The sequence below is a fragment of the Daphnia pulex genome, chromosome 3 (assembly GCF_021134715.1).
Source record: "Daphnia pulex isolate KAP4 chromosome 3, ASM2113471v1".
In the NCBI taxonomy this organism is placed as follows: domain Eukaryota; kingdom Metazoa; phylum Arthropoda; class Branchiopoda; order Diplostraca; family Daphniidae; genus Daphnia; species Daphnia pulex.
This window is the reverse complement of record NC_060019.1, coordinates 8,546,582-8,569,270: the sequence shown is the minus strand read 5'-3', so window position 1 is coordinate 8,569,270 and position 22,689 is coordinate 8,546,582. Positions and strand designations below refer to the sequence as shown.

General features: G+C 42.3%; 4 protein-coding genes across 5 annotated transcripts in view; all 4 read left to right on the top strand.

Moving 5' to 3' along the window:
• The first annotated feature begins 392 nt into the window (after nucleotides 1–392).
• Nucleotides 393–7,984, top strand: LOC124189897 (myotubularin-related protein 5-like). Its single transcript, XM_046582401.1, has 9 exons — nucleotides 393–600; nucleotides 782–1,172; nucleotides 1,241–1,941; nucleotides 2,010–2,907; nucleotides 2,973–4,601; nucleotides 4,672–5,342; nucleotides 5,421–5,812; nucleotides 5,876–7,238; nucleotides 7,301–7,984. Exons 1-9 carry the CDS (start codon nucleotides 546–548, stop codon nucleotides 7,471–7,473), a joined length of 6,273 nt encoding a protein of 2,090 aa, XP_046438357.1. The 5' UTR covers nucleotides 393–545; the 3' UTR covers nucleotides 7,474–7,984.
• Nucleotides 7,985–8,085: 101 nt separating this feature from the next.
• Nucleotides 8,086–10,967, top strand: LOC124190613 (piRNA biogenesis protein EXD1-like). 2 transcript variants are annotated; one of them, XM_046583399.1, is made up of 9 exons: nucleotides 8,086–8,208; nucleotides 8,289–8,327; nucleotides 8,392–8,464; nucleotides 8,521–8,889; nucleotides 8,958–9,319; nucleotides 9,375–9,647; nucleotides 9,710–9,850; nucleotides 10,053–10,244; nucleotides 10,302–10,967. In XM_046583399.1, exons 4-9 carry the CDS (start codon nucleotides 8,697–8,699, stop codon nucleotides 10,455–10,457), a joined length of 1,317 nt encoding a protein of 438 aa, XP_046439355.1. In that variant the 5' UTR covers nucleotides 8,086–8,208; nucleotides 8,289–8,327; nucleotides 8,392–8,464; nucleotides 8,521–8,696; the 3' UTR covers nucleotides 10,458–10,967. The 2 variants fall into 2 exon arrangements, with proteins under 2 accessions (XP_046439355.1, XP_046439356.1); XM_046583400.1 differs by having other exon boundaries at nucleotides 8,168–8,327.
• A 104-nt stretch (nucleotides 10,968–11,071) lies between these two features.
• On the top strand, nucleotides 11,072–14,045 carry LOC124190612 (transmembrane protein 184C-like). Its single transcript, XM_046583398.1, has 9 exons — nucleotides 11,072–11,574; nucleotides 11,635–11,832; nucleotides 11,902–11,938; nucleotides 12,026–12,094; nucleotides 12,154–12,290; nucleotides 12,360–12,434; nucleotides 12,501–12,707; nucleotides 12,850–12,949; nucleotides 13,027–14,045. The coding sequence occupies exons 1-9, from the start codon at nucleotides 11,486–11,488 to the stop codon at nucleotides 13,540–13,542; spliced, it is 1,428 nt and encodes a 475-aa protein (XP_046439354.1). The 5' UTR covers nucleotides 11,072–11,485; the 3' UTR covers nucleotides 13,543–14,045.
• Nucleotides 14,046–14,738: 693 nt separating this feature from the next.
• The window catches only part of LOC124190609 (SH3 and multiple ankyrin repeat domains protein 3-like), a 40,659-nt gene continuing 32,708 nt past the window's right edge, over nucleotides 14,739–22,689 (top strand). The window contains exons 1-2 of the mRNA XM_046583386.1: nucleotides 14,739–15,151; nucleotides 15,625–15,715. The gene's annotated coding sequence lies outside the window, so the exon portion shown is untranslated. The remainder of the gene's footprint in view (nucleotides 15,152–15,624; nucleotides 15,716–22,689) is intronic.

The following is a 22,689-nucleotide window of genomic DNA, read 5'->3' as shown; positions in this document are numbered from 1 at the left end:
TTTATGAAGAATATCAGTTAGTTAATAAATGTTGGTGTTATCACTTCCTAATCGAATTATGCTATGCAAACTGGCCGGTGCTTAGAAAAAATTAGTCTATATATTCTAGATAAAATTCCGTAGATTTTTCCGCCCCTTGCTAGCTTTTCTTATTATATTGCAAATTTTTAGAATCTCGCTTTTTTTTTTTGTTATCAAAGAGATAAGTCAATTTCTCAATAGGCCTACAAATGTCTTTCGAAAAACATCGATAACTCGTGTGCAAGTCGTGTGTTCGTGTCGTCTTCGTCTCGTATCTTCGTATGTGAAGTTGTGCACTGTGTATTTGTGTATGTTTGTGCGTTTGTGAGTGATTGCGATTTGTGATTGAAAATTGAAATCCCTTGAGCATTTATGCGCACAGTCTCTCAAGTTGTGAACGCACCCTATCGATGACCGTTTTAAAGGGAAACATGGCGACTGCCAATTGCAGTAGAAATGTCAAACATTGAATTCAACGTTATTACCAGTGATAAAACGAGTTTGGTGTTATGTAGAAAATCAAAATGTCTCGTTTAGTAGATTATTTCATCGTAACTGGATACGACCATGACAAAGACCGTAAGTTAATTCTGCTACGAAGCCAAGGGCTTCGCTTTACGTTATTTTACTTCCTTGTAGGATATAAACAATCCAAGTAACATACTTTGGCTGTTTATTCTTTAATTGTCCTTATAAGTATTATTTCAATGTATCTGTCTATGAGCTTATATTGAAGCTTTGTTATTTCTATCTCAATCAGGTGGTGGCTTCAGCCAAGGAAAAATCATTCAACGTTTCCCTGAAAAAGACTGGGAAGACACACCTTTCATTCCAGGTATTGAGCTGTTCTGTCAGCCACTGGGATGGATGCTATCATCAGAACAGCAGGAACCAAAGTTCTTCATCTCAGTTCTAACTGGCATTGATGGTAACAGGCACTATTGTGCCTGCTTGAGTTTTAATGAGGCTGTTTCCATCTCCCCGTCTAAAATTGATGAGGAAGAAGACACAGCAACTGATTTTCGGAACTTTCAGTTGCTTGGGCTTAATCGTTCTCTCTCCTCTACAAGTACTCACCACAGCATAATGTATGCACCGACATGCCTTGTTCTTGTCTCTAGGCATAATTATCCAGACACTTTCCGTAACTGGTAATGATATATACTCTTAAGTAATATGGTTGCAGTATTTTTACTTGTGTCTTTCTTTTTCATTTTAGCTTAGGAATTATTTATACAGTGCACATTGAGAACATGGGACTACCGTTGGAGACGCTAATTGGCAATTTATTAGGCTGTGTTTTTGTTCCGTCTCCGGGTGGACCTCAGATTCATTTCAGTATTGGCGCCAAGGACAAGCAATATCTTCAACCTCCGGCTAGTCCGACACTGCCCGTCACTGGTTCGACCGTAACACGGTTGTTCCAGCAATTAGGCATCAAGAATACACTTTCTGTTTTTTCCGCGGCGCTGACAGATCAAAAAGTGTTGTTTCACTCGAGCAGCCACACACGACTGAATGAGGCTTGTCACGCACTGACATCAATCATGTTTCCCTTCCGATACGCCTACGTCTACATTCCCATTTTACCAGCCACCATTGTTGAAGTCCTCTCGTCACCAACACTTTTTATTATGGGAGTTCACTCTTCGTTGCGAAACCAAGTGCCCGAACTGATGGATGTCGTCGTGGCAGATCTTGATGGAGGGTCTGTCACCATACCTGGAAGTATCAGTGTTCCCCTTTTACCCGAACCTCTTCTAACAAATGTTCACGAAGCCCTCAGTATGGTCCTTCAGCCAGAGTTGCGCAGCGCCGATTGGGCATTTCCACTTTCGTCTGTTCCAAAGATTGAACCTTATACTCAGGACAAGGAAATTCGCGCAATTTTCATTCGATCCTTGGCTCATCTTCTCCAAGGTAGATTCTCTCAAACTTTACATAATTGTTAAACAATATTTTCATTTCGTTTTTTTTTATGGTAATAGGATACCGCCATTGTCTTACAATATTACGTATTCACCCAAAGCCAGTCATCACTTTCCACAAGGCGTCTTTTCTTGGCCATCGCGGTTTGGTCGACTGTGAATTTACAACACGTGTTTTAGGAATGTTTTTCAACACTTTTGTGGCAGAACGAGGACCATCTTGGCGAGTCTGTGACGTTTGGGATGACGTGTATAGCGCTTTAGCCGATCAACTACGAGCTGAAAGTCACGATCAAAAGCTTGTCTTAACGCATATTCGTCAACTGGCTGCGCAGCTTGCTGCTAACGAAGAACCTTCGCCGCAGCCTTTCACGCAACGCATCCCACGACCTACCGAGGGTGCTTTCACCCGGATTCATCAGCCGGTTTTCCCTAAGCTATCACCTGAGCTCATCCAGCAGCGAATCGATCAAGGCCTAGCGAAAGGTAATGCTGATCTAGTCCAAGCGGCCGTCAAATCTTCCGCCTCAGCTCCACGACTTGTACCAATGGGACCGCCGTTGAGTGGTTTGCAAGATTCACGACACCTTTTCAACAACTCTGCTCGTCGCCTTGAAGTCTTGCGAAATTGCATCAATTGCATTTTTGACAACAAGATCTCGGACGCTCGTAAGACATTTTCGGCAGTTTTGCGTGCTCTTAAGACAAACGATTCACGATTGGCTTTGTGCACCGAACTTGGTCATCACGTGGCCGGTAGCCGAGCTATCCTTGATCCAGCTCAATTTGATCTTGTCGTCCGTTTATTAAATTGCGCCCTTCAAGACACTTCGGTTATGGATGAGTATGGTGTGGCGGCAGCTATTCTTCCATTGGCAACTTCTTTTTGTCGAAAACTTTGTACTGGTGTAGTTCAGTTTGCCTACACCTGTATCCAAGATCATCCCGTATGGCAAAGGTAATTTATTAATTTCAATGCAAATTGTCACAGCATTTAACATTTTTCATTTTTATTCGGAATAGTCAACAGTTTTGGGAAGCTTCGTTCTATCAAGATGTTCAGCGAGACATTCGTGCGCTGTATCTTCCTCGTTCCGACTCCAACAACACGGATACCATTCAGGTTACTAAATTTGAAATGTCAGTGTTAGAAATCGCAGCCCAACAAATGCGACGGTGGCCATCAATGACCATCGAACAGCGTCTTGAATTAGAAGCCAACGAGGAATCTACCATCTACTCTCAAGCTATCCATTACGCCAATCGTATGGTATACTTGTTGATTCCCCTGGAAGCTGGCGAGAGACGACGGAGAGAGAGAGCAGTTGCGGGGCACGGTGAACATGACAGCGTCAGTGCCAGTGTAACGAACACGAGCGTAGCGGACAGCGAACGATCTGGTGGCGATGACGAGTCGGGTTTCGAAGAGGCACTAGCTGGAGAGACGGGGACTGCTGTTGTTCGTTTTGTATCACGTTTCGTCGACAAAGTATGCAACGAAGGAAATGTTACCCCGGAGCATGTTCGATCTCTCTATCAAATGATTCCTGGAGTCGTGGCCATGCATCTTGAGACTCTAGAAACTGTCAGTCGAGAAGCTCAACGACTGCCTCCCATACAGAAACCAAAGATTTTAACTCCAAGTTTGTTAAACGGTGAACGCCTTCTTGTGGAAGGAATACGAGTTTATTTACTGCCAGACGGACGGGAAGAGGGCCCATGCTCGGCAGGAATGAGCCTGCTACCAGCCGAAGGCGCTCTTTTTTTGACGAATTATCGAATCATATTCAAGGGTACTCCTTGTGATCCACTTGTCTGCGAACAAACAGTTGTTCGTGCTTTTCCCGTTACGTCATTGACGAAAGAAAAACGAATATCAGTCCAATATTTGGGCCATCTCGATCAGTGGCTTCAGGAAGGACTCCAGCTACGTTCCAATACTTTTCAGATGCTGAAAGTGGCATTCGACGAAGAGGTGAATTTAGACAGTGTCGAACAACTCCGCAAGTATATCCATCGCGTCCGCCATCCACCCCAGCCTTCCGTCTTCCATTATTTTGCTTTTGTCGGCCAGACAATTGTAGATGCCACGCCCATTCACAAGGGCAAGGAAAAAAGCGCAACACTTAAAGGAATGGCAAAGAAAACTCTTTTGAAAACAGCCCGCCAAGTTGGACTCAAACCCAAGAGCGCAAATAAGAGAAAAAAGTACATTCTTCAACCTGGAATTACATCCGTTGGTGGAAGCACAAGCGGAAGCGGTTCTCTCTTGCGAGAAGAAGATGAAATGGTAATGGACGAATCATCTGCCAGGAGTCTTAATCCGAATGGCTCTGTTGGCGTTATCAATGTGGTCCAACAACCCGACCCCAAGACCCTGGAACGTGTCATTGAACGCAGCTATTGTAAGGATTATCAGAGACTCAACCTAGCCCCGTCACCTAATACCACAGGCACGCTGACGCCCGGGAAACCCAAAAGCGATTCATTTAGAATCTCGACAGCTAATAGCATGTACAACTTATGTCGTACCTATCCAGCGTTGGTGGTAGTGCCCGCCCATCTTTCTGATGACAGTCTTAGTAGAGTAGCTCGATGCTATCGCCATGGTCGCTTGCCTGTTATTACATGGCGTCATCCTCGAACCAAAGGGTAACATATCTACATTTTTCTTGCTGATTGAATTACAAATTTCTAATGGTTTTAATTTCATCATTTGCAGACTTCTCCTGAGGGGCGCTAGTTTCCATGTTAAGGGAGTTATGAATATGCTGAGAAGTAATGCCAATGCCAATTCTATGGCTGCTGCACCGCCTGGACCAAATGATCCTGTCTCATCAAGTCTGGAACAGGAACGTTATCTAAATGCTATCATCACAGCTACACCTGTAGCTGTGTTGCGTGAAGGATCCTCTTGGGCAATGTCAGACAGTACGCTGAGCATCACTTCCCTGGTCCTAACTGTCGGCAATTCCGCAATGGGATCTGCTAGCGGTGTATCACCAACTGGTGGACTGGAGACACCTGATGTCGGTCGAAAAAATAATTACTTCGGTCACGGTGGAACTATTTCCAAGGCAATGAGCACATTGCGTCATAATACTGGCCGCAAAAGTGTCGGTCTCTGGGGTGCCGCAAAGGATCGGCGTTCCGGAAGCGGAACTGCTACTCTTGCAATTCCCCATTCACCTCATTTTCGTAGTAGCAGTGGACTAGGCGCATCAGGAGGTGATGGTGATTCATCATCCACGGGGGAGTCTGCTCACTCTATACGGCGAGCTGCTCTTTACATCTTTGGCGAGAAGACCCCGATTAAAGCCATTCGCACAGACACACTTCCCAAAACGGATTTCATTCCGGTTGATTTCCCTGAGCCACGCAACGTCCGTAACGGTTAGTATGCAAGATTATTCGAATACTGTAAAGAGTTTTCACTAACGCTACTTTTCTCTTTTTCCTTAACATTCTTAGCGTTCAAAAAGCTTGTCCGTGCTTGCGTACCCAGCTCAGTAAGCTCGGAGCCAGATCAAAGTTTCTACCGTGCTGTTGAAAACTCTGAATGGCTTCAACAGTTACAAACGTTGCTGCAAATCGCTGGAGCGATGGTAGATCTGATGGATTTGAACGGATCGTCTGTGATGCTGTGTTTGGAAGATGGCTGGGATGTAACGGCGCAATTGACTTCCATCACACAGATCTGTTTAGATCCATATTATCGCACAATTGACGGATTTCGAGTTCTAATTGAAAAAGAGTGGCTGGCCTTTGGTCATCGGTTTTCCCATCGAAGCCACCTCAATTCCAATTCTCCCGGTTCTGGTTCGAGTTCATTCACTCCCATCTTCCTGCAGTTTCTAGACATGGTACGTCCATATAATCATAGATCTATACAGAAGTTGTGTGTCATTTTTTATTTGTTTTTATAGGTTCACCAAATTCACAGGCAGTTTCCCCAGTCGTTTGAATTCAATCAATTCTACCTCAAATTCCTGGCTTATCATCATGTTTCATGTCGATTCCGCTCCTTTTTACTGGACTCGGAATATGATCGTGCAGATGCTGGAATCATGGCCATTGAAGATAAACGTGGCTCTCTATCTCGTCATCACCGCAGCTTTGACACTTTGTCGGACGATGAATCAAGTCTCTTTCCTAACGGTGGACGTATATTGCCCGGTAGTTCAAATGCCCAATCTTCTTCTACTAGTGCAGGCCAGTCTATTTTCGACTACATTGAGAAGCAGTCAGCCAAGTCTCCCATCTTTCACAATTTTTGTTACACATCGGAAAGCGATAACCTCGTGCTTCGTCCGTACTGTTCCGTCTCCAATCTGGTATTGTGGGACTATTTCCTGACGGAGGAGCTTTCTTTTGGTTCACCTTATGACCTGGAGGTCAGTGCAATGGATTTGGCCCAAGCGGAAGAAGCACGAGCCATGGAAGGTCCCAGTACATCGCCTTCCCATCGACGTACTGTCACCATAGGATATGATGGAGTTCAGCATCATTTACCAGATGTATTTAGCTATATGCTGGATGAGATACGCCGATTGGAGACTGAATTGGGCCATCTACCACAAAAGTGGAAACTTCTTTGGGATCGTATGGAGCCACCAGTTCAAGATTTCCCGGCATCCAGACAAGAAGTTAGTTCCGTGGCAATGGCTAGAGCTCACGCCCGGGACATTCACAAAAGACAAACGATGGAAATCCTGCTTAAAGGTCGCTTTCCTGCCGGAAGTGGGGCTGGTGCAGGGGCCGGTGTTGGAATGGAAGGAGTCGCCCAAGTCTATACCAACCCTCACCGTTTCGAAAAGTATAACTTTTCAAGCCCCACCAGCTGTGACTATTGCTCAACCATTTTGTGGGGCATAGTCAAAACTGGGATGCGCTGTAGTGATTGCGGTTACAACTGCCACGAGAAGTGCATCGACCTTGTACCGAAGCACTGTTCCAAATATCAGACTTCGTCTGGAGGTTTAGGAGGTGTCGGAGATGGGGGAGTTGGTCCATCGACGCCTACAGTCAGCCAATCAGGCAGGCCTGGAAGCGTGGACGTCTCTTCCGTTGGTTCCAATGTCTCACCGCATACTTCCACGTCTCACCAGCACTACGATCAGTTTAGTCCGAATATTGCAGAGAATCGAACCCATGAGGGTTATCTATACAAGCGAGGTGCCTTGCTCAAAGCCTGGAAGCAAAGGTGGTTTGTTCTTGATTCGGTGAAACACCAGTTGCGGTACTACGATTCTATGGAGGACCCTTGCTGCAAAGGCTTTGTCGACTTGGGTATGTATTAACTGTACCTAAAATATCTGATTAATTTTATTAATTATTTTTATGTTGTCTAGCTGATGTTGTCTCTGTCGCACCATCCGGCTCTGTTCCACAAGGAGCTCCTAAGAAATTTGATGAAAAGACGTTATTTGAAGTACGCACTCAGCGCCGGACTTACAATTTCTGTGCCAACGACTCTGCTTCTGCCCAAGAATGGATTGAAAAGATTCAAGCTTGTCTACAGTAGCTTTCTTTTTTCGTTTGTTTAGCGTTTCTTCTTGACGACGATTATCAATCTTTTGAAATTCCGTCTATCAGTTTCCTTGAGATCGTCGTATAGTTCCTTGCGTGGACTCGACAACTAGTTCTGCTACCTTTCCTATTTTCGATCAAAGACAAAAAAAAAAAAAAATGTACCGTGTAGTCTTTTGTTCACTTTCGTTTCTGACAAAATGTTTGGTTTGTAGAATAATGCACCAAAAATTACGTTTGGCTCTGACTGGAGGAGATTGCTGCTGATCAAGACCTTTCCTTTTATTACCATTCATTGTCCTCTTGTTTTTTTGTTAAGGGAACGGGAGGATTCTTCCTCGCGTTGAATTGCTTCATACGCCTGTTAAAATATCAAAATGCAAACGCATCAAGAAATACTATTAGGAAAGAGCAAGTTGTGTATCGAATTGTATATAGTCACGCTTGTTCTTGTTTTTTTTTTGTTGAAAACCCTGATGGAAATACATTTGAACCTAAATAGTAAATCTTATTTAAAAAAAAAAAACAAGAAATACGTAATAAGAATTGCGTAATCTTTCATCCGTTCGTTTAGAAAGATGATCAATTGTCCCGCCCGACCAACACAGCAGCACTGTCGACCACACGTGACAACGCCGTCAGTGGTCAGGAAACTCAAGTTTCCCATTCCTTCCGATTCTACACCACTAGTGCCATGGCATCTCAAACAGTGACTGGCAATTTTAAAAAGGCAAGTGTGCAAATCTCATAGATATTCAGTAGGTGAAAATTTATAGTTCGCATTAACAATTGACGTTGATTTGAATTTAGCCGCAGGCTGAGGAATCTGAGGCCATAGTTTTCCAAACGGTAAATTCGATTTGGATCACTCGAGTAATATAACTGAAACTAATACTTGAAATTTATGGTGCAGGTATTGTTTTATTCTTTGGCCATTTTGCTGTCACCAATTGCAGCATTCATAGTCAGCAAAGGAACACTGAGTGGTAATATGAGACATTTTCTTTTTCAAGTTGCAATCTGATCTGTTGAATTTTGGCAGGTGTCTTTGGTTTGGAAACTCATTCTTGCAATATATGGTCGGCAGTTATAGCAGTTATAGTTTTGCATCTAATGCTTGGTCTGTACATTTATCGCACATTCTATCCTGCCCCTACCAAGCAAACCAAGCAAGACTAAAACTTCTAACTGAAAACGTCACTAGAGAAACAATAAAAGATGAGCTGTGAAATTGGTCCAAAGATTGTAGGATGTAGAGTAGTCATAAAAACACTGAATTCAAGGATCGAAGGTGATGTTCGTAATGTGGACTCAAATTGTTGCAAAGTTTCTTTGGTAAATGGTGTTGTGGTGGCAACTGGTGCTAAACTTCCTGAACTATATAGAATTTTTGTCAAAGACATTGTTTCAAGTAAGGCTACGATTACATATTTTTTCTACATGTGAACATCAGTTTTAATATTTTGGTATATGTTTTAGTTACACTTGCTGGTGGAAATGATATAAGTCCTGAAAATCTTACTCCTGGTCTGAGCCAGTTGTCCTTCAATTCCCCACCTTGCATTGAAAAGAAAGTTAAACCTTTATTAATAACTCATATTGAGAAGAAATGCAGCTCAGTTCATCTTCCACCACCATCAGCCCCCAGCAATGATAGAAAAATCCAACCTTTAGTAATGCAGAAGGTTCTGCCAGCTCACATAAAAACTCTGAATAATAGCATTCAAGTTGACGTTTTGACAAACAAAGTCCCGTTTGAGAAAGCCGGTGAAGGTGGTCTGGCATCTACTCTACCAAATTACACGTTGATTGAGAATATTGACGAGTTATACAAGAGCGCGGTACGTAGATCTTCGCAATTTTTGAATTAAATCTTATTTCAAAGTATTTTTAAAGATTGGCAGGTTGGAAAAAGAATCAGTGGTTGGATTAAGCATGGAAGGCGTTCGGACTGGACGATTCGGTGTTGTGTGTTGGATTGGCGTAGCTACGAGTGATCATGTTTTCCTGTTCGACATGTGCAGTTTAGGTTCTATGGGCGTCAATCATGGACTAGCCAATATCTTTACAAATGATAGAGTTATTAAGGTCGTCCACGATTGTAGATGTATGTCCGATGCTTTTGTCCATCAATACGGTGTCAAATTGAACAACGTCTTTGATACCCAAGTGAGTTTTGTGAGAAAATTCTGTTTTCTTTTATCATTGTAAAATTGTGTTCCGTCTTTTAGGTAGGAGCGTTGGTGGTTGACAAGAACAAATATGGTGCGTTTAATAGGTACGTTCCTGCGCTCACCAGAAGTCTAACTGATATCTTAAATCTTCCCAGTATGTCAATGTACCATCCAAGGAAAAGGATGGGTCACGAAAAGGTAAACGATAATTGTCATAATAAAATGAATATATATTTTTTTATTTTGTAAAGAAGTCAGCAACTCGTTTCTTAACACTTGGTTGAAATTGTTAACATACAAATAGCTGAATTAAATATAGCTTCCAAGAAACGAGTAGCTTCGCAATTAGACTAATATTATATGAGCTTGATTAAAACCAAATGCTTGATTTTATCTAAAGGAAGATGAGGCTATATGGAAAACCCGTCCATTGCCACAACACCTTATTGAAGGAGCCGTCTTCAATGTTTGCTGGTTGAGAAAACTCCGTTTAGCAATTATGGAGATACTTCTGAGTGATGTTACCTTCGGGACCAATTTATATTTGAAGGAGATCAGTGAGCTTGCTGACGATTCTGTAGCGGAGAAAGGAGTAGGTTGTTTTAATATATCAGAATGAACTCTGCTTATGGTTAATTTTATCGTTAAGGTCGTTGCTCATGTGATTCCAATGAGTTTCAAAGCACTGCATAAAATGTCGAAAAAGGGAGACGCTTGCGAAGATTTCCACGATAGCGTCCCACAAAACGGATGCGATCCATACGTGTCTTTTACGCGCCACATTTCCCACGTCCGGAAAACATAATCATGCTTCAGTTTATCACGTACCATGATGGTGTTTTCTCGCTTCGCCATCACCTGGCCTCACCTTCCATGGTTGTTTCCTGCACCACAAGAAATTTGTCATCGGCTAGTTCTTTAAGAATCGTATTGATTTTTTTTTTCTTTTTCTAAATTAGTGTGTTGAAACAATTGGTTTCGGCCAAAATGAAGAAGGTTCGCTGTTTTTGGTGGTATCCCATCTCAATTTACTTTCATGCTTATGTCTAATAATGGTGAAGACAATCGTAATCCGCCACGACCCGTTTAGTATTTTCCTTTAAAAAAAATATCATTTGTATTGCAAATTTAACCCTACTTGGACTTTTCGACTTCAGAAACTTAGCCTCTCTAAAATTGTTTTGTATTATTATATTAATTAATTCATCTGTGCTTTGCGCGAGGCTGGCAGTGCCTCGTTCAACTATAGTCATTATAGTGTGACACGAAACACCGAGTTAAAAAAAATAAACAAAACAGTGTAGTGAAGACCTAACCAATTAACTGAATGTGTTCAAAGTCCATATGGCTATCCAAGACCGAGAGTCATAATAAGAGATAAAAAGTTGATATGACGTACTCGAATGACCTTGATGACGGAGACCATTAGGGTCGAACAGACATTGGTTAAAACTATTCCTGCTAAAGCTAACCTAAACTTTAATTGCATATTTACATCAGATTTACATATTTTTTTCACAGAAATATAAATCTTGGTCAGTTCTGCCACCTGCTGGCGAAGCTACCTAATCATTAATCCTCTAGTTGTCTAGTATACCCTGCTGTTGTTTACGTCTTCTCTCTGTACAAAAACCTCTTTTTATTACTTCTTTCCGACCTACTCCTGAAAAATTGTGGTCCTTTTGTCTGTAATAAGTTGACGCAATCATTGCAATGAGACACTAACAAGCTCATATCATAAGTGACGATATAAACCTTCCCTGTTCTGTTCCTACCACCAACAGTATATAGTTGTTTCAAAACTACGTAGTTTTAGTTCGAGGTTGTGTAATAATGAGGGACGAGGAAGTAAATTCCCAGACTTGTGGAGTAATTGGTAAATGTTGCTCGCGATGGAGATTATGGATTCGACCAGTGGTCATGTAATATTGAAATTATGATAACCTCTTTGCCAGATTTTGTAATTGAATGTCTTTTCACAGGTGTCTGTATTTTGTTGTCATCGTTGTTGTCCTTCCTCTTCTCATTCTGACTTTGGGGAAGAGCAAGTATACAATCAAATTTGAAGTATGGATTATCGGAGGGCTTTTTACCATAATGGCAGTTCCTATAAGTTTATGGGACATAACACAACATTTAGTTCATTACAACAAGCCGCACATGCAAAAATACATAATCAGGTAAAATATGTACAAAATTTGTTCTTAATCTTCATCATACTTGTAACCTCTCATTCTTCTGTCAATTAGAATTTTATGGATGGTGCCTATTTATGCTCTTAATGCTGTAAGTGAACATTATTAACATTTGAGGAAGTCTTTAAAAGGCAATCTAAAAAGTTACTTTTGGACTCGTTGACAACTTTTATTGCAGTGGGTTGGATTGTCATTTCCCGACTATGCCATTTATTTGGACTCCTGTAGAGAATGTTATGAAGCTTATGTAAGTTTCTCCAAAGATTTTTTTTTTACAGCAATCTCATTTTCTTTTTTTTTTATTAGGTAATTTATAATTTCATGATGTTTCTTCTGACATACTTGAAACAAGAAGTTCATGAAGATGCTGAATTAAGAGATACCAAGACACACATACATCACATCTTTCCTTTGTGTTGTCTGAAGCCCTGGCCAATGGGAAGGTACAAAATATTGTGCACAATTTAATAAATAGATTGATTTTAATCTTTAATATTTTAAAAATATTTTAGTGAATTGATTCATAGATGCAAACATGGTATTCTTCAGTACACAATTGTTCGCCCTCTTTCTGCATTTATTTCCGTGTAAGTATTAGTTAACCTTTGCTGACGAACTTGGTGAACTGTAATAACTTTCGTGTCTATCAATAGGATATGTGAGATTAATGGTGTATACGCTGAGGGAAAATTTCTGACGAATGTTGCTTACCCTTACATGATTGCGATCAACAATCTTTCCCAATTCGTCGCCATGTACCACCTGATTCTCTTCTACCGAGCACATCGAGAAGCCTTACAGCCGATGAGTCCTATCGGGAAATTCTTGTGCATCAAAGCTGTCGTTTTCTTCTCTTTTTTGTAAGTAGGGTTTATTTTAAGCTCACCAACTAGTTCCTAGAGCTTAGCATTTTAAAATCTCACCTTTGGCTACTAGCAAAGGTCTTGTTACAAACTTGATTTCATATTTCATTGCGTGACTTTTCTCGTAACACTTTTACAGCCAAGGAGTTATAATAGCGATTCTATTTTACACTGGAGCCATAAATAAACTGTTGCCATCCGGCAGTGTACCAAGTGAGCATGCCCCACAAGAAATCCAGGTAAAATATTACGTCACGTACCTCAGACGTCATCTAAAACCCTTCTTGTTGTTTTACTTTGTGTGTTCTGGAAATAGAACTTTCTGATCTGCATCGAGATGTTTTTGGCGGCTGTGGCTCACCATTTCTCCTTCTCTTACCGGCCCTACGTGGATTTAGCTCAAGATCAACACGGCTGCTGTTTTGCCTTCCTTCATATGTGGGACGTGTCGGACGTACGTCGGGATGTCGCGGAACATATTCACGTAATCCGTGCATCAGTGCGGCGCCGAGTTGCTGGAAGGCCGCCCCGTCACGCAACCAAGGATGAGGAGAAGCGAGCCCTTCTCGTACCCGTAGCCTCTCAAAACAACTTAATGCATTCCCCAGTGGCACCCAACGGCGGCTACCAAACCATGTCCAGCGACAGTATGTACAGCGACAGCGAGCACGAAGGTATCAGTGCCGGGATTAAAGCCCTCAAACGTTCTACATCTACTTCTACCGTACCGACCAGCGCCGAACGAATCACTGTCCAAGTGGACGTGGAGCGTTCGGTCGAAGTCGTCGCAGATTTCGTTCACCTCGATGATGATTCGTCGATATTGGCCTAGTGAAACTTGATTTCCAATATTACTGTTCCAACTAGTTGCCCAGATTTTGCATGTATATTTTGATGAAGCGTCTTATAGTCAAAATGTGTCACATATATTTCGTCGTTGTATGCCCCGTTTTCCCTGAGAAAAACAAGCGCCGTGCCTTCTTCCATCCCGTCAGCCACGTCACCCGTCGTTTGCTGCTCTTAACATGTCGAGGTTGTTTTAAAAAAAGAAAATCTAGTCAAGTTCATCACACGACGTGTATGCGATCCCGAACTAGATAGATGTGTAACGATGCCACGATTGAATCAGTGTCATGTGTACGATGATTCCGAAAACCCGCCCACTGTTTCGTTGACTTTGATTGCGCATTGTTTCCCCAGAGAGAATGAGAAAGACATCGCTAGAGAGAAACACACACTACTGTATAATTGCGCCAGATTGCTCTCAAGGTTTCTCGTGCACTTCGTATACTTACATTCTGAACCGATTCATTACATTTACATATATATATTATATATACTTTCGCTGCTGCCGCCATTTTACATCTTTTGTCGGAAATGTGTCCGTCGGCCATAGAAATCGCGTCGTAAGTGTACAGGCCGCGCCAGAGTGGATTAAAGAATGAAGTCTCTCTCGCTCGTTATCTTTTCTTTCTATCTTCTCTTCTTCTTGTTTTTTTTTTTAGTTTTTTTCTTCTTTTTTCTTTCTCTGTATGCGTCTATCTGTCTCTCTCGCTCGTGGATCTCGAGTCACGACGTCACGATACGCAGTACCACAATAAGGCTATATTCCGGAATCGGAATCAACACGACATGCGATGCCCAGGTTGGGCGACGTGCAGCCATAGCCTTCACAGCCTTAAAAGGGATTAGGTAATGGACTTGGAGTGACCCAGCCGCATTGTTTCCTTCTCTGTTGAATACCTACCAAGATTGGCTTTCATTGCCGGCCATATATTTCGTTTTTTTTTCTTTTTTAAAGAAACGAAAAGCTGGTTTATTTTTTTCACTTTTTTTCTTCTTCCTTCTTTTTTCTTTGGACAGTTCGTGACAATGTTCTCCACCAGATGGATCAACACGGTCGATTCGTCGTTGAATTTATCGCGTTTCTTCATTTTATTGAATGGATCGGATTAATTTAGTATGATTTCTCGAACGAATTTTGACTCCCTCACCTTCCCTCGGCCGTACTCCGTCAACTTCCAGTGATTTCACGAGCGTTCGCTACTTTTGTGCAACCACAGTAAAAGGGGAGGATTAATTTTTCTTGTTGTGAGACCAGTTCGAGGACAACTGTCAACTGGCGATGCCTTGATGCTTATTTATAACGAATCATTACTCTGCCGTTGCCACAATCCCTACAAGGTTTTATCCTGAGGTTACAGCTGGGAGGAGAGTCAAAAGTCTTTTTTGCGTATCGTCGCGTCTTCTTATTTTGGGTGTGGGCGCCGCCACCGACCGAGAGATGATAGTCAACATACCAACCAACATGTTAATCGACTCTTCTTCATTCGATTTGGAAAGAGAAAAGGTTAGGATGGCAACTACCTATCGAGGACGTCGGGAAATATTCTTCTTGAACAAACAACGGCGAAAGTTCTTTTCTATTTTTCTCCCAAAAGGTTTTTTCTTTTTCTCTTTTTCTCTCTCGGTTGAGAGACAATACGACATGAGAAACTAAAACAAGGCCCTTATTTATTATCAACTTGAACAATAAGGAAAAGGATAGTCTCTCTCTCTCCTCATTTATTTTATTCATTACGATCGGGCGCGGTTATTATGTGTTTCAAATGCGGAGGAGAATTCCATCCGCCACGCGATCCAATTAAAAACAAAAGTGAAAAGAGACACACCTTATTGTTTTCGCGACGAACGCTGCCAAAGGTCGTCATTATCCGTTCCTGCTATTTGAGTTTTCATTTTCGCACCGATGGTGGGCCACGGAATAATGTAATAATCACATCACACGCGCAACCTTGTTTCTCGGAATATTTAATCCCTCTCCAATCGCCCAAAAAATCGAACGATAATAATGCGTTTTGTTTTTTGTTTTCCTTTTTGATTTCATTTTTGTTTTTGTTATTTTTGATGGCAGGTCGCGGGAGCGTGACTGCGCACGAGAGATATTTATTACAATCCCAGGAGAGGAATTAAAAGCCATTTTCAAACAAAATGGAGGAGAACAGGTGAGTCACCCACATTTTGTTTTCGACTTTATTTTTTTTCGGGGGGGATTTTGAACGAAATGCGAGACTAGAGTGAAAGCGATATGCCTCTTTTTCTCTGTGTGTGTGCGTGCGTGCGCCGGAGCCGTATATCCATCTGTGCGGGCGTGAATAACACGGTGGTGTGTGTCCTCTATTCTAGTGGCAGCATTAACAATAAGCATTCTTCTTTCTTCTTCCAAATTCTGTTGTGTGTGTGCTGTGAGTTGTCCCTTTGCTGTGCGCAGCATTGATTCGCTTTCACTTTCATCGCCGTGCTCTCTGCCAGCAGCTAGAGTAGGTCACTACCTGTTTGTTGCCGCGCGCGATAAATAATGAACGCCGACGCCATGTATGTCGCAGTGCACACAGAGTGCGGCGGCGACATTCTCCGTATAGAACACGCAACAAGGCCAGTGGCTTATTATTTGGTCAGCGCGGTCTCTCGTTTGTCAATGAGATTGCGTCAAACGCCGACCCAAGTAGCAGAGCAAACAAACTGACGACTGGAACGGCGGCCCATTGGAATATGAAAACCGCCAACCGATCTCGTCCGTCTCTTGTGGTTTATATTTCTCCGGGGGACAAAACAACACACACACAAAAAAGGGAAAAAATCTCTTCAAACATTCATGAGAAAATGCGAAGAATAAGTTTCAACAGAACGAGAGAGAGAGAGAGAGAGAGAGAGATCGAGACAGATATGTCCAAGGTCCATAAAGAAAATGTCCATACGCGCACACACACGTCCATGTCCATAAGAGTCTGACCTCCTCCCTAACTTACATCATTCAGACTCTCACTATTTATACAATAGGCGCGCAGACGTATGCCCAGCGAGGCTCTTCTTTCTTCGCAGCCCCGTATCTACATTTCTTCACAACCGCCGCGGCCCGTCTTTTTTTCTCTTTTTACCATATACCCTATAGTCAGTGTATATAGTACTCCTCCCTCTTTTCAAAAGCTGGCCAGAATAATATTCATGTTATAAAGAGAGAGAGTGTTCCCAAAATGGTCTTTTCTCGTTTACCTACGGCCGGCCGAGGGTTGGAATAAAGTAAAAGGATGAATTCAACGACCAACGGAGGTGGGCCGCCGTTAATATCGATAATTTTGGAAAGATCATTCAGCCCCGGCTTTTTTTTTTTCTTTCTGACTTTGTAAGAGCAAGTTCAGGGAGGTGCGGAATTATCTCTCTCTCCTGTTGGCCTTTTCACGTTATTTCTCTCTCCCTCGTAATGAATAGAGAGCTAGGTATTTAAAGTGTGCCGTGTCGGTCGATCGCCCATTGTTGTCCGGTCGGGAAAAACCAGTCCGTATTTTGTTATTTTTCAAAGAAGAATCCCCGATTCATCTCAATTTCATTGCCCTCCCATTTTTTTTTTATTTTTAAGTAAAAGGGGCGCCATTTAAATTAAAATCAAATGAAAATGACGGCGTCCGTTTGGGTTTTTTTTTTCGTCTGATTGGCCAATTGAACAATTTTTTCCCGGCTGGAAACCCGAGATGTTACAACCTGACACAATGTCCGATCCGATCCGCCCACTCTCTATCAGACATCCGTCAAGAGTTTAGTTTCCACAATTTTGTTTTGTTGCATCTTTTGTGTTTGTCTGCCGTTTTATTTTATTATCGGGAAAGAAAACACGACGGGGGGAAGAAAATAGGGAGGAGGATCGCGTTACTCGCGTTCAGCAGCGTTCGATTCGCAGCGCAACGTGAAAAGTGAGAAGGACCACACAACCGCGCGCTCACCAACCTGCCCGTTTTGTCCCCGACTTCCTTGTTGAGCTTATTTGTGTTTGTTTGTTTGTCTGTCGAACGCTTGAAAACACATTCGCTCGTCAATTTTTCCCCCTTTGGGAAAAATTTCTTTTTTTCCACTGAGAAGATTCAGTCAGACTTGTCGTGTCGTCTTTTGTTGCGCCGTGTCACCTTGTCCATTCACTTCTGCGTCCGCGCGCCTCTTTTTTAAAAAGCCAAAAAATTCGAACTTTTTTTTTTCTCCGTGAAGAAAAGCTGGACGCGCGGCGACACAAGTCAAAAGGATTGGTTCCATGATTCACAGCCCTCGAGGTGTCAATATACCTTAACGTTTTGGTTGGAAATTTTTTTATTTTTTTTGAGGAATTTTGCACCCAAAAAACACAAAAATTTTTCTTTTGCTTTTTTTGGGCATGCGCGCACGCGCGTTCGCTCACTCCCGGCTCGACGGGGTGTTGATCCTTTTCTTTCTCGGTCCGGAGAAACCGACACTTTACTTTTTTTTTTTTTTGATTCCCGGGCGTCTCACTCTGCTCTTTCTGGAAATTTTTGTGTATTTTCCCATTTTCGTTGTCGTAAAAGGTCGATGGCTCTCCAACGCCTATTCTTCTCTTGATGGTCGTATAATCACCGCGTCTTCTTATAAATGTATATAGTACTGCCTTTCGGGTATTTTTTCTGTTTTGATCCTTTTTTTCACGCTCCATTGAATTCTCCATTTTTGACGGGACGAATTCGTTTCCTCTCTCCCGATTTCGGGAGTTGACCGGTGGCCACATCCGCCTTGGTGCCTGCCTTTATTACATTTATTTGTTTCTGACTTGTCCTATAGCACTCGAGAGTGCGAGCGGGGGGAAGAAATCAGAGACGGACGAACAATAACAACACTAATAATCGGATAAGAGGAAATAACAACAAAACCTTCTCGGAACAAACAAAAACAACAAGAAAAAAAAAAAACAATTGGCCTTGTCTGAAATTCGGGAACAATGTTCCGCTCGATTGTTTCTCGATCGAGTTCCACGTACTACACCACCGAAAAAGCAAACAAGAAAAAAAAATAAATAATAAATCAATCAAAAACATACCAGGCTGGCTGCATTTGAATTTTGACTGCGTGCTCTGATTTTTCTTTTCTTTTCCCATTCCCGAGAGAGAGAGAAAGACTGTGTGCCGCCTGTTTTATTATATTTGGAAAATTTTGAAGCGAGCGTGAAAAAAAACAAACAAGTAAGACGTGGGCGTGTTGCGTGCCGACAATGAAACTGCAGTTTTGATCGACGTTTGAAATCCGAAAACCCCCCCACAGAAAAAAAAGAGGCCAGGCCAAAACAAAACTGTGAACAAAACGCAAATATTAAAGTGGTGGTAGTTGAAAAATGGCATAAATTGTCCGAATCGCGTGTCCGTGTTTATTCACGGCGTGAATTTCGGCTTTCTTCTTTTTATTTTTATTTTTTTACTGAATCGGCTCGGTCATGTGTGTCCCTTTTTTTGTTACTTCACCGGAAAAAGAAAATTCTCGTGTAAGCGCAAAAAACAAGCCGAAATCTGAATGTTTTACACGTCGTCACGTGATTCTTCGCTGGTGTAATGCAACAATAACCGCAATGATTATTATTATACCTTTCTTGCATTACAACGCGCGCAGAGAGTGTTGAGACGGCCTTTTTTTTTTTACTTTGATCGGCTGCATGAATTATTCGCCGGAATCGGAGCTCCTTTCACTTTTTGATTTGTTTTCCAATAAAATTGCAGAACGCCCGCGCCAGAAAATATTTGAAACGGCCATTCAAATAAAAATGGGTCCCCCCGACTGAAGAATTGCGCACCACTTTTGGGTTGAAAAACAAAAGATTTGGCCCCACACGTTTGTGCTCTGTTTTCTAAAGTCTCTTCTCATTTGGGTGTCGTATTGTTTGCAGCGTGTCATTGTGTCCCGATTCAGCCGTGCAGTCAAAGTGGAGAAAAAAGAAAGAAAGAACGAACGAAAGTGGTTTACTACCGCCGTTATTACCGTAGTAACCGCCGATGGCTTCTAATGAATGGCGCAGGAGGATGGGTTTTTTGTTTTCTTCATCTGCCCGCAGAATTACCGCGCCTTTGGCATTATCAATTTTCTCTCTCTTGTGTCTCTTTGTGACGTTATTTCATATTGAATTGAATATAGTCTTAAAAGTGGGGATATGATCGGCGGGCGGGATCGGACGATTATCGGTCAACCCCTCCGAGCGTTTCTCTCTAACTCTCAGACATTTTGACTCGAGGAATTGACGGAAAGTTGTCGGGAAGATTTTCGTTTTTCTCTGGCGAATCAAAAAGGAAAATTCTTGGTCGATTTCGTGACTTTTGTCGTCACGGTCTCAGAGCCAGGCCGAAAAGAAAAGTGTGAACGGGGCGAAAACGCGAAAGACGAGAGGGGAAATGTGATCAATGCACTGCCGGTAGAAGAACGTTCTAATTAGTCGGTCGTGCCGATGACAAGACACACGCGAATATCCCGAAAAGATGGAAGGGGAAAAAATTGATCGTCACGACAGACGGGGGGGGGGGACGACATTCAATGGGAAAGGATTTCATTCCAGCCGACGTCGACGACACACGCAGATCTGTGGAGGGGGGGAAATAGCCGAAATGGGCGGTTTCCTATCGATCGATCAATGACGAGGTCACGCGTGACTGAGCTGTTCGATCGAAAGCGCAAGTGAAGGAATAAGACAAAGAAATTGGGGGACCATCTTCTTTTTCTCCTCGAGTCCCTGATGGGCCTGCGCCATTAGCTCATTTTTATATTGAAAAAAGAAAAGAAAAACGAAGACAATGTCTGAAAACCAGCGGGAGGGAATGTTGAAGAGTTTGCGGGCGGGCGCCTTCAATCATCTCCTTTTGATGGATATATTTTCAATTATTGATTTTAAGTCTTTTTCGATTATCCCTAAAAGGTTTCCGAAAGGGGGGGGGGGAATCTGCTGCCACGAGTTAAAAAATCACCACCGGGGAGAAAGTTTCAAAGGAGGAACACAATATGTACAGCACTTAGGCCGACTTAGGCACTCGGTTTTTTGGTGGTTTATGAATGGCTGAAAGAAATCCAACCCACACCCAAAAAGACGGTACTACATGAGTCGTTTGCTTATTGTATTTTGTTTTGGGTTTTTTTTTTTGCGGTCAGGGCGTCTCTAAACGCACGCACAAAAGTTGCCACGCGCATTTTTTGTTGTCGACAAATTTCCCGATCGTCGACAGCCACTTGTTTTTGTTTTTTCGCCCCGTGTTATTTGTTTTAGTGTTGAAATATTGACCGATAAGCAACTAGAGACTATACAAGTTTCAGTTTTGGTTGGAAAAATTTGTGGCCAAACTTAGAAATTCATCGCTGATGCCGCCCTTCGCCGGACGGCCAAGTGAAAGGGAGGAATATTATTTCCATTCTTTTTTTAGACCTCTCTTCTGGCGTATTACACCCGTTTGGGTTATTATTTAATAAAAAGAAAAAAACAGTACACACACACAGCATTCGTACACGTACATGAGCCATTTACATGTTTTTTGGGGGTCTGTTAAACTCTCTCTTTTTCTTGTTCATCTTCTCCGAGTACGAGAGTCTCAACGTTTTCGACTGTATACTTATAGATCCTCATGTTGCAAAGATCGTTTCCCCTCCCGGGCTCCTCTCTTCCCCCCCCCCCCATTCCCGTGATTTATATCGCATAAGACATCCATTATTACAAGCTTCTACTTTTTATCATCATCGTAGCTGGGCCCCCCCCCTTTTTGGGCTGCGAAAATTTCGAGGGTTCTTTTTTTTTATTATTTAATCGTTTGATTAAATTCCCAAACCGAAAAGTTTCGGTAGGTTTTTCCCAAGGATCATTCGCTTACACTCCAACTCTACGTACTAAGTGGTAAAGTCTATTATTCTTTTGGCAACTCTGGATGTTATATTAGACGGAACAATCAAACTCAAACAACAACTGAAGAAAATGACGAGACGAAACGGGCGTTGGAAGGTTGTTGCATTGTAGCGTCTTGTGTTCTTTTGTCGGCTGTTGTTGAGGTCTACCACCACGGGAAGGTACAACAACAACAACAAAAAGAAACGCCAAGGAAAAAGGGATGTAGGGAATGTCGCCGTTGAGTGTTGTTGTTGTTGTCGGCGCAACAACAGCGGAGCGGGGTCACGACAAAACTATTTCCCCGCATCATTCGGCGTGGCTCAACTTTGCCCGAGACCTCTATACGCGCCAGGCATACGTAATGGCAATCTCTTCTCCTTTTGTTTCTTCTTCTTCTTCTTCTTCACCACTTTATATTTATTTTTTGAAAACAAAACAAAACAAACATCGGGACGGACCTTATACGCCGGCAGCATTCTTGACCTTGGGTCTGGGGCTCTGGGCCCTGCAGAGAGACATTTTATATTATTATTACACAGACCAGCCGAGAAAACGTCAATACTTTTTTTTTCCGCGAATCGAGTCAATTTTATTTTTAAATTTTATTTTTTTGGTTAATAGGAGCGGTGACGGAATTCCGCTCGATTATATTTCGTCTTTTTTTTTCACATCATTAATTTTTTTTTTCTTCATTCGATTCGCTCCTTTAACCCCACCCAAATAATTTTATAGCCTCATCGTCATCTTTCGGCCGAGTCAATGTGCATGGCTTTGCGTTAAAGTAGTTAAAAACTATTTGGTATTCTTTTTCTTTTCCCGGGCTATATTCGAAACGACTAAAACATTCTTCTTCTTTTTCGAGCTCGTTAAGTTGTCCTCTTTTTTTTTTTACTTGGGTTGTACTATGATGCAAGAAGTCTGTAACATGGTCGTTCGTGAACGAGTTAAAGAAATTTATTTTTGAAAAAAAGTCTGTGGCCGTTGAAGCTGCGGGACAAATCGAGGCAGCAGACGCCCGCTTCTCTTGGATTTGTTGTACGTAACGAGCGCGTCGTTGCAGCGACAATCGATTCATCATCGGCCGGCCATGGAGAAAGGGACAGCCAAGAAACAAACAAGTCGATCTCTCTCTCAAACACAAAAAAAAAAATGTTGTGCACACACATAATCGAATTAGAAACCCCGCAAAGAAGTCCCGTGCGTCTGTTTTTTTTTCGCTCGACAACTGCACATACTGGAGGCGATATTCGACCATTTTTTCCATCTCTCCTTGACAGAAGAATTTATGTAATATAA

Coding starts and splice junctions, on each gene's coding strand:
- LOC124189897 (XM_046582401.1), top strand. CDS start 546: ATGTCTCGTTTAGTAGATTATTTCATCGTAACTGGATACGACCATGAC. Junction 1,173..1,240: donor CCAGACACTTTCCGTAACTG/GTAATGATATAT, acceptor TTTTCATTTTAG/CTTAGGAATTATTTATACAG. Junction 1,942..2,009: donor CTTGGCTCATCTTCTCCAAG/GTAGATTCTCTC, acceptor TTATGGTAATAG/GATACCGCCATTGTCTTACA.
- LOC124190613 (XM_046583399.1), top strand. CDS start 8,697: ATGAGCTGTGAAATTGGTCCAAAGATTGTAGGATGTAGAGTAGTCATA. Junction 8,890..8,957: donor TGTCAAAGACATTGTTTCAA/GTAAGGCTACGA, acceptor TATATGTTTTAG/TTACACTTGCTGGTGGAAAT. Junction 10,245..10,301: donor ATTCTGTAGCGGAGAAAGGA/GTAGGTTGTTTT, acceptor TTTATCGTTAAG/GTCGTTGCTCATGTGATTCC.
- LOC124190612 (XM_046583398.1), top strand. CDS start 11,486: ATGAGGGACGAGGAAGTAAATTCCCAGACTTGTGGAGTAATTGGTAAA. Junction 11,939..12,025: donor CTATTTATGCTCTTAATGCT/GTAAGTGAACAT, acceptor CTTTTATTGCAG/TGGGTTGGATTGTCATTTCC. Junction 12,435..12,500: donor CTTTCTGCATTTATTTCCGT/GTAAGTATTAGT, acceptor GTCTATCAATAG/GATATGTGAGATTAATGGTG.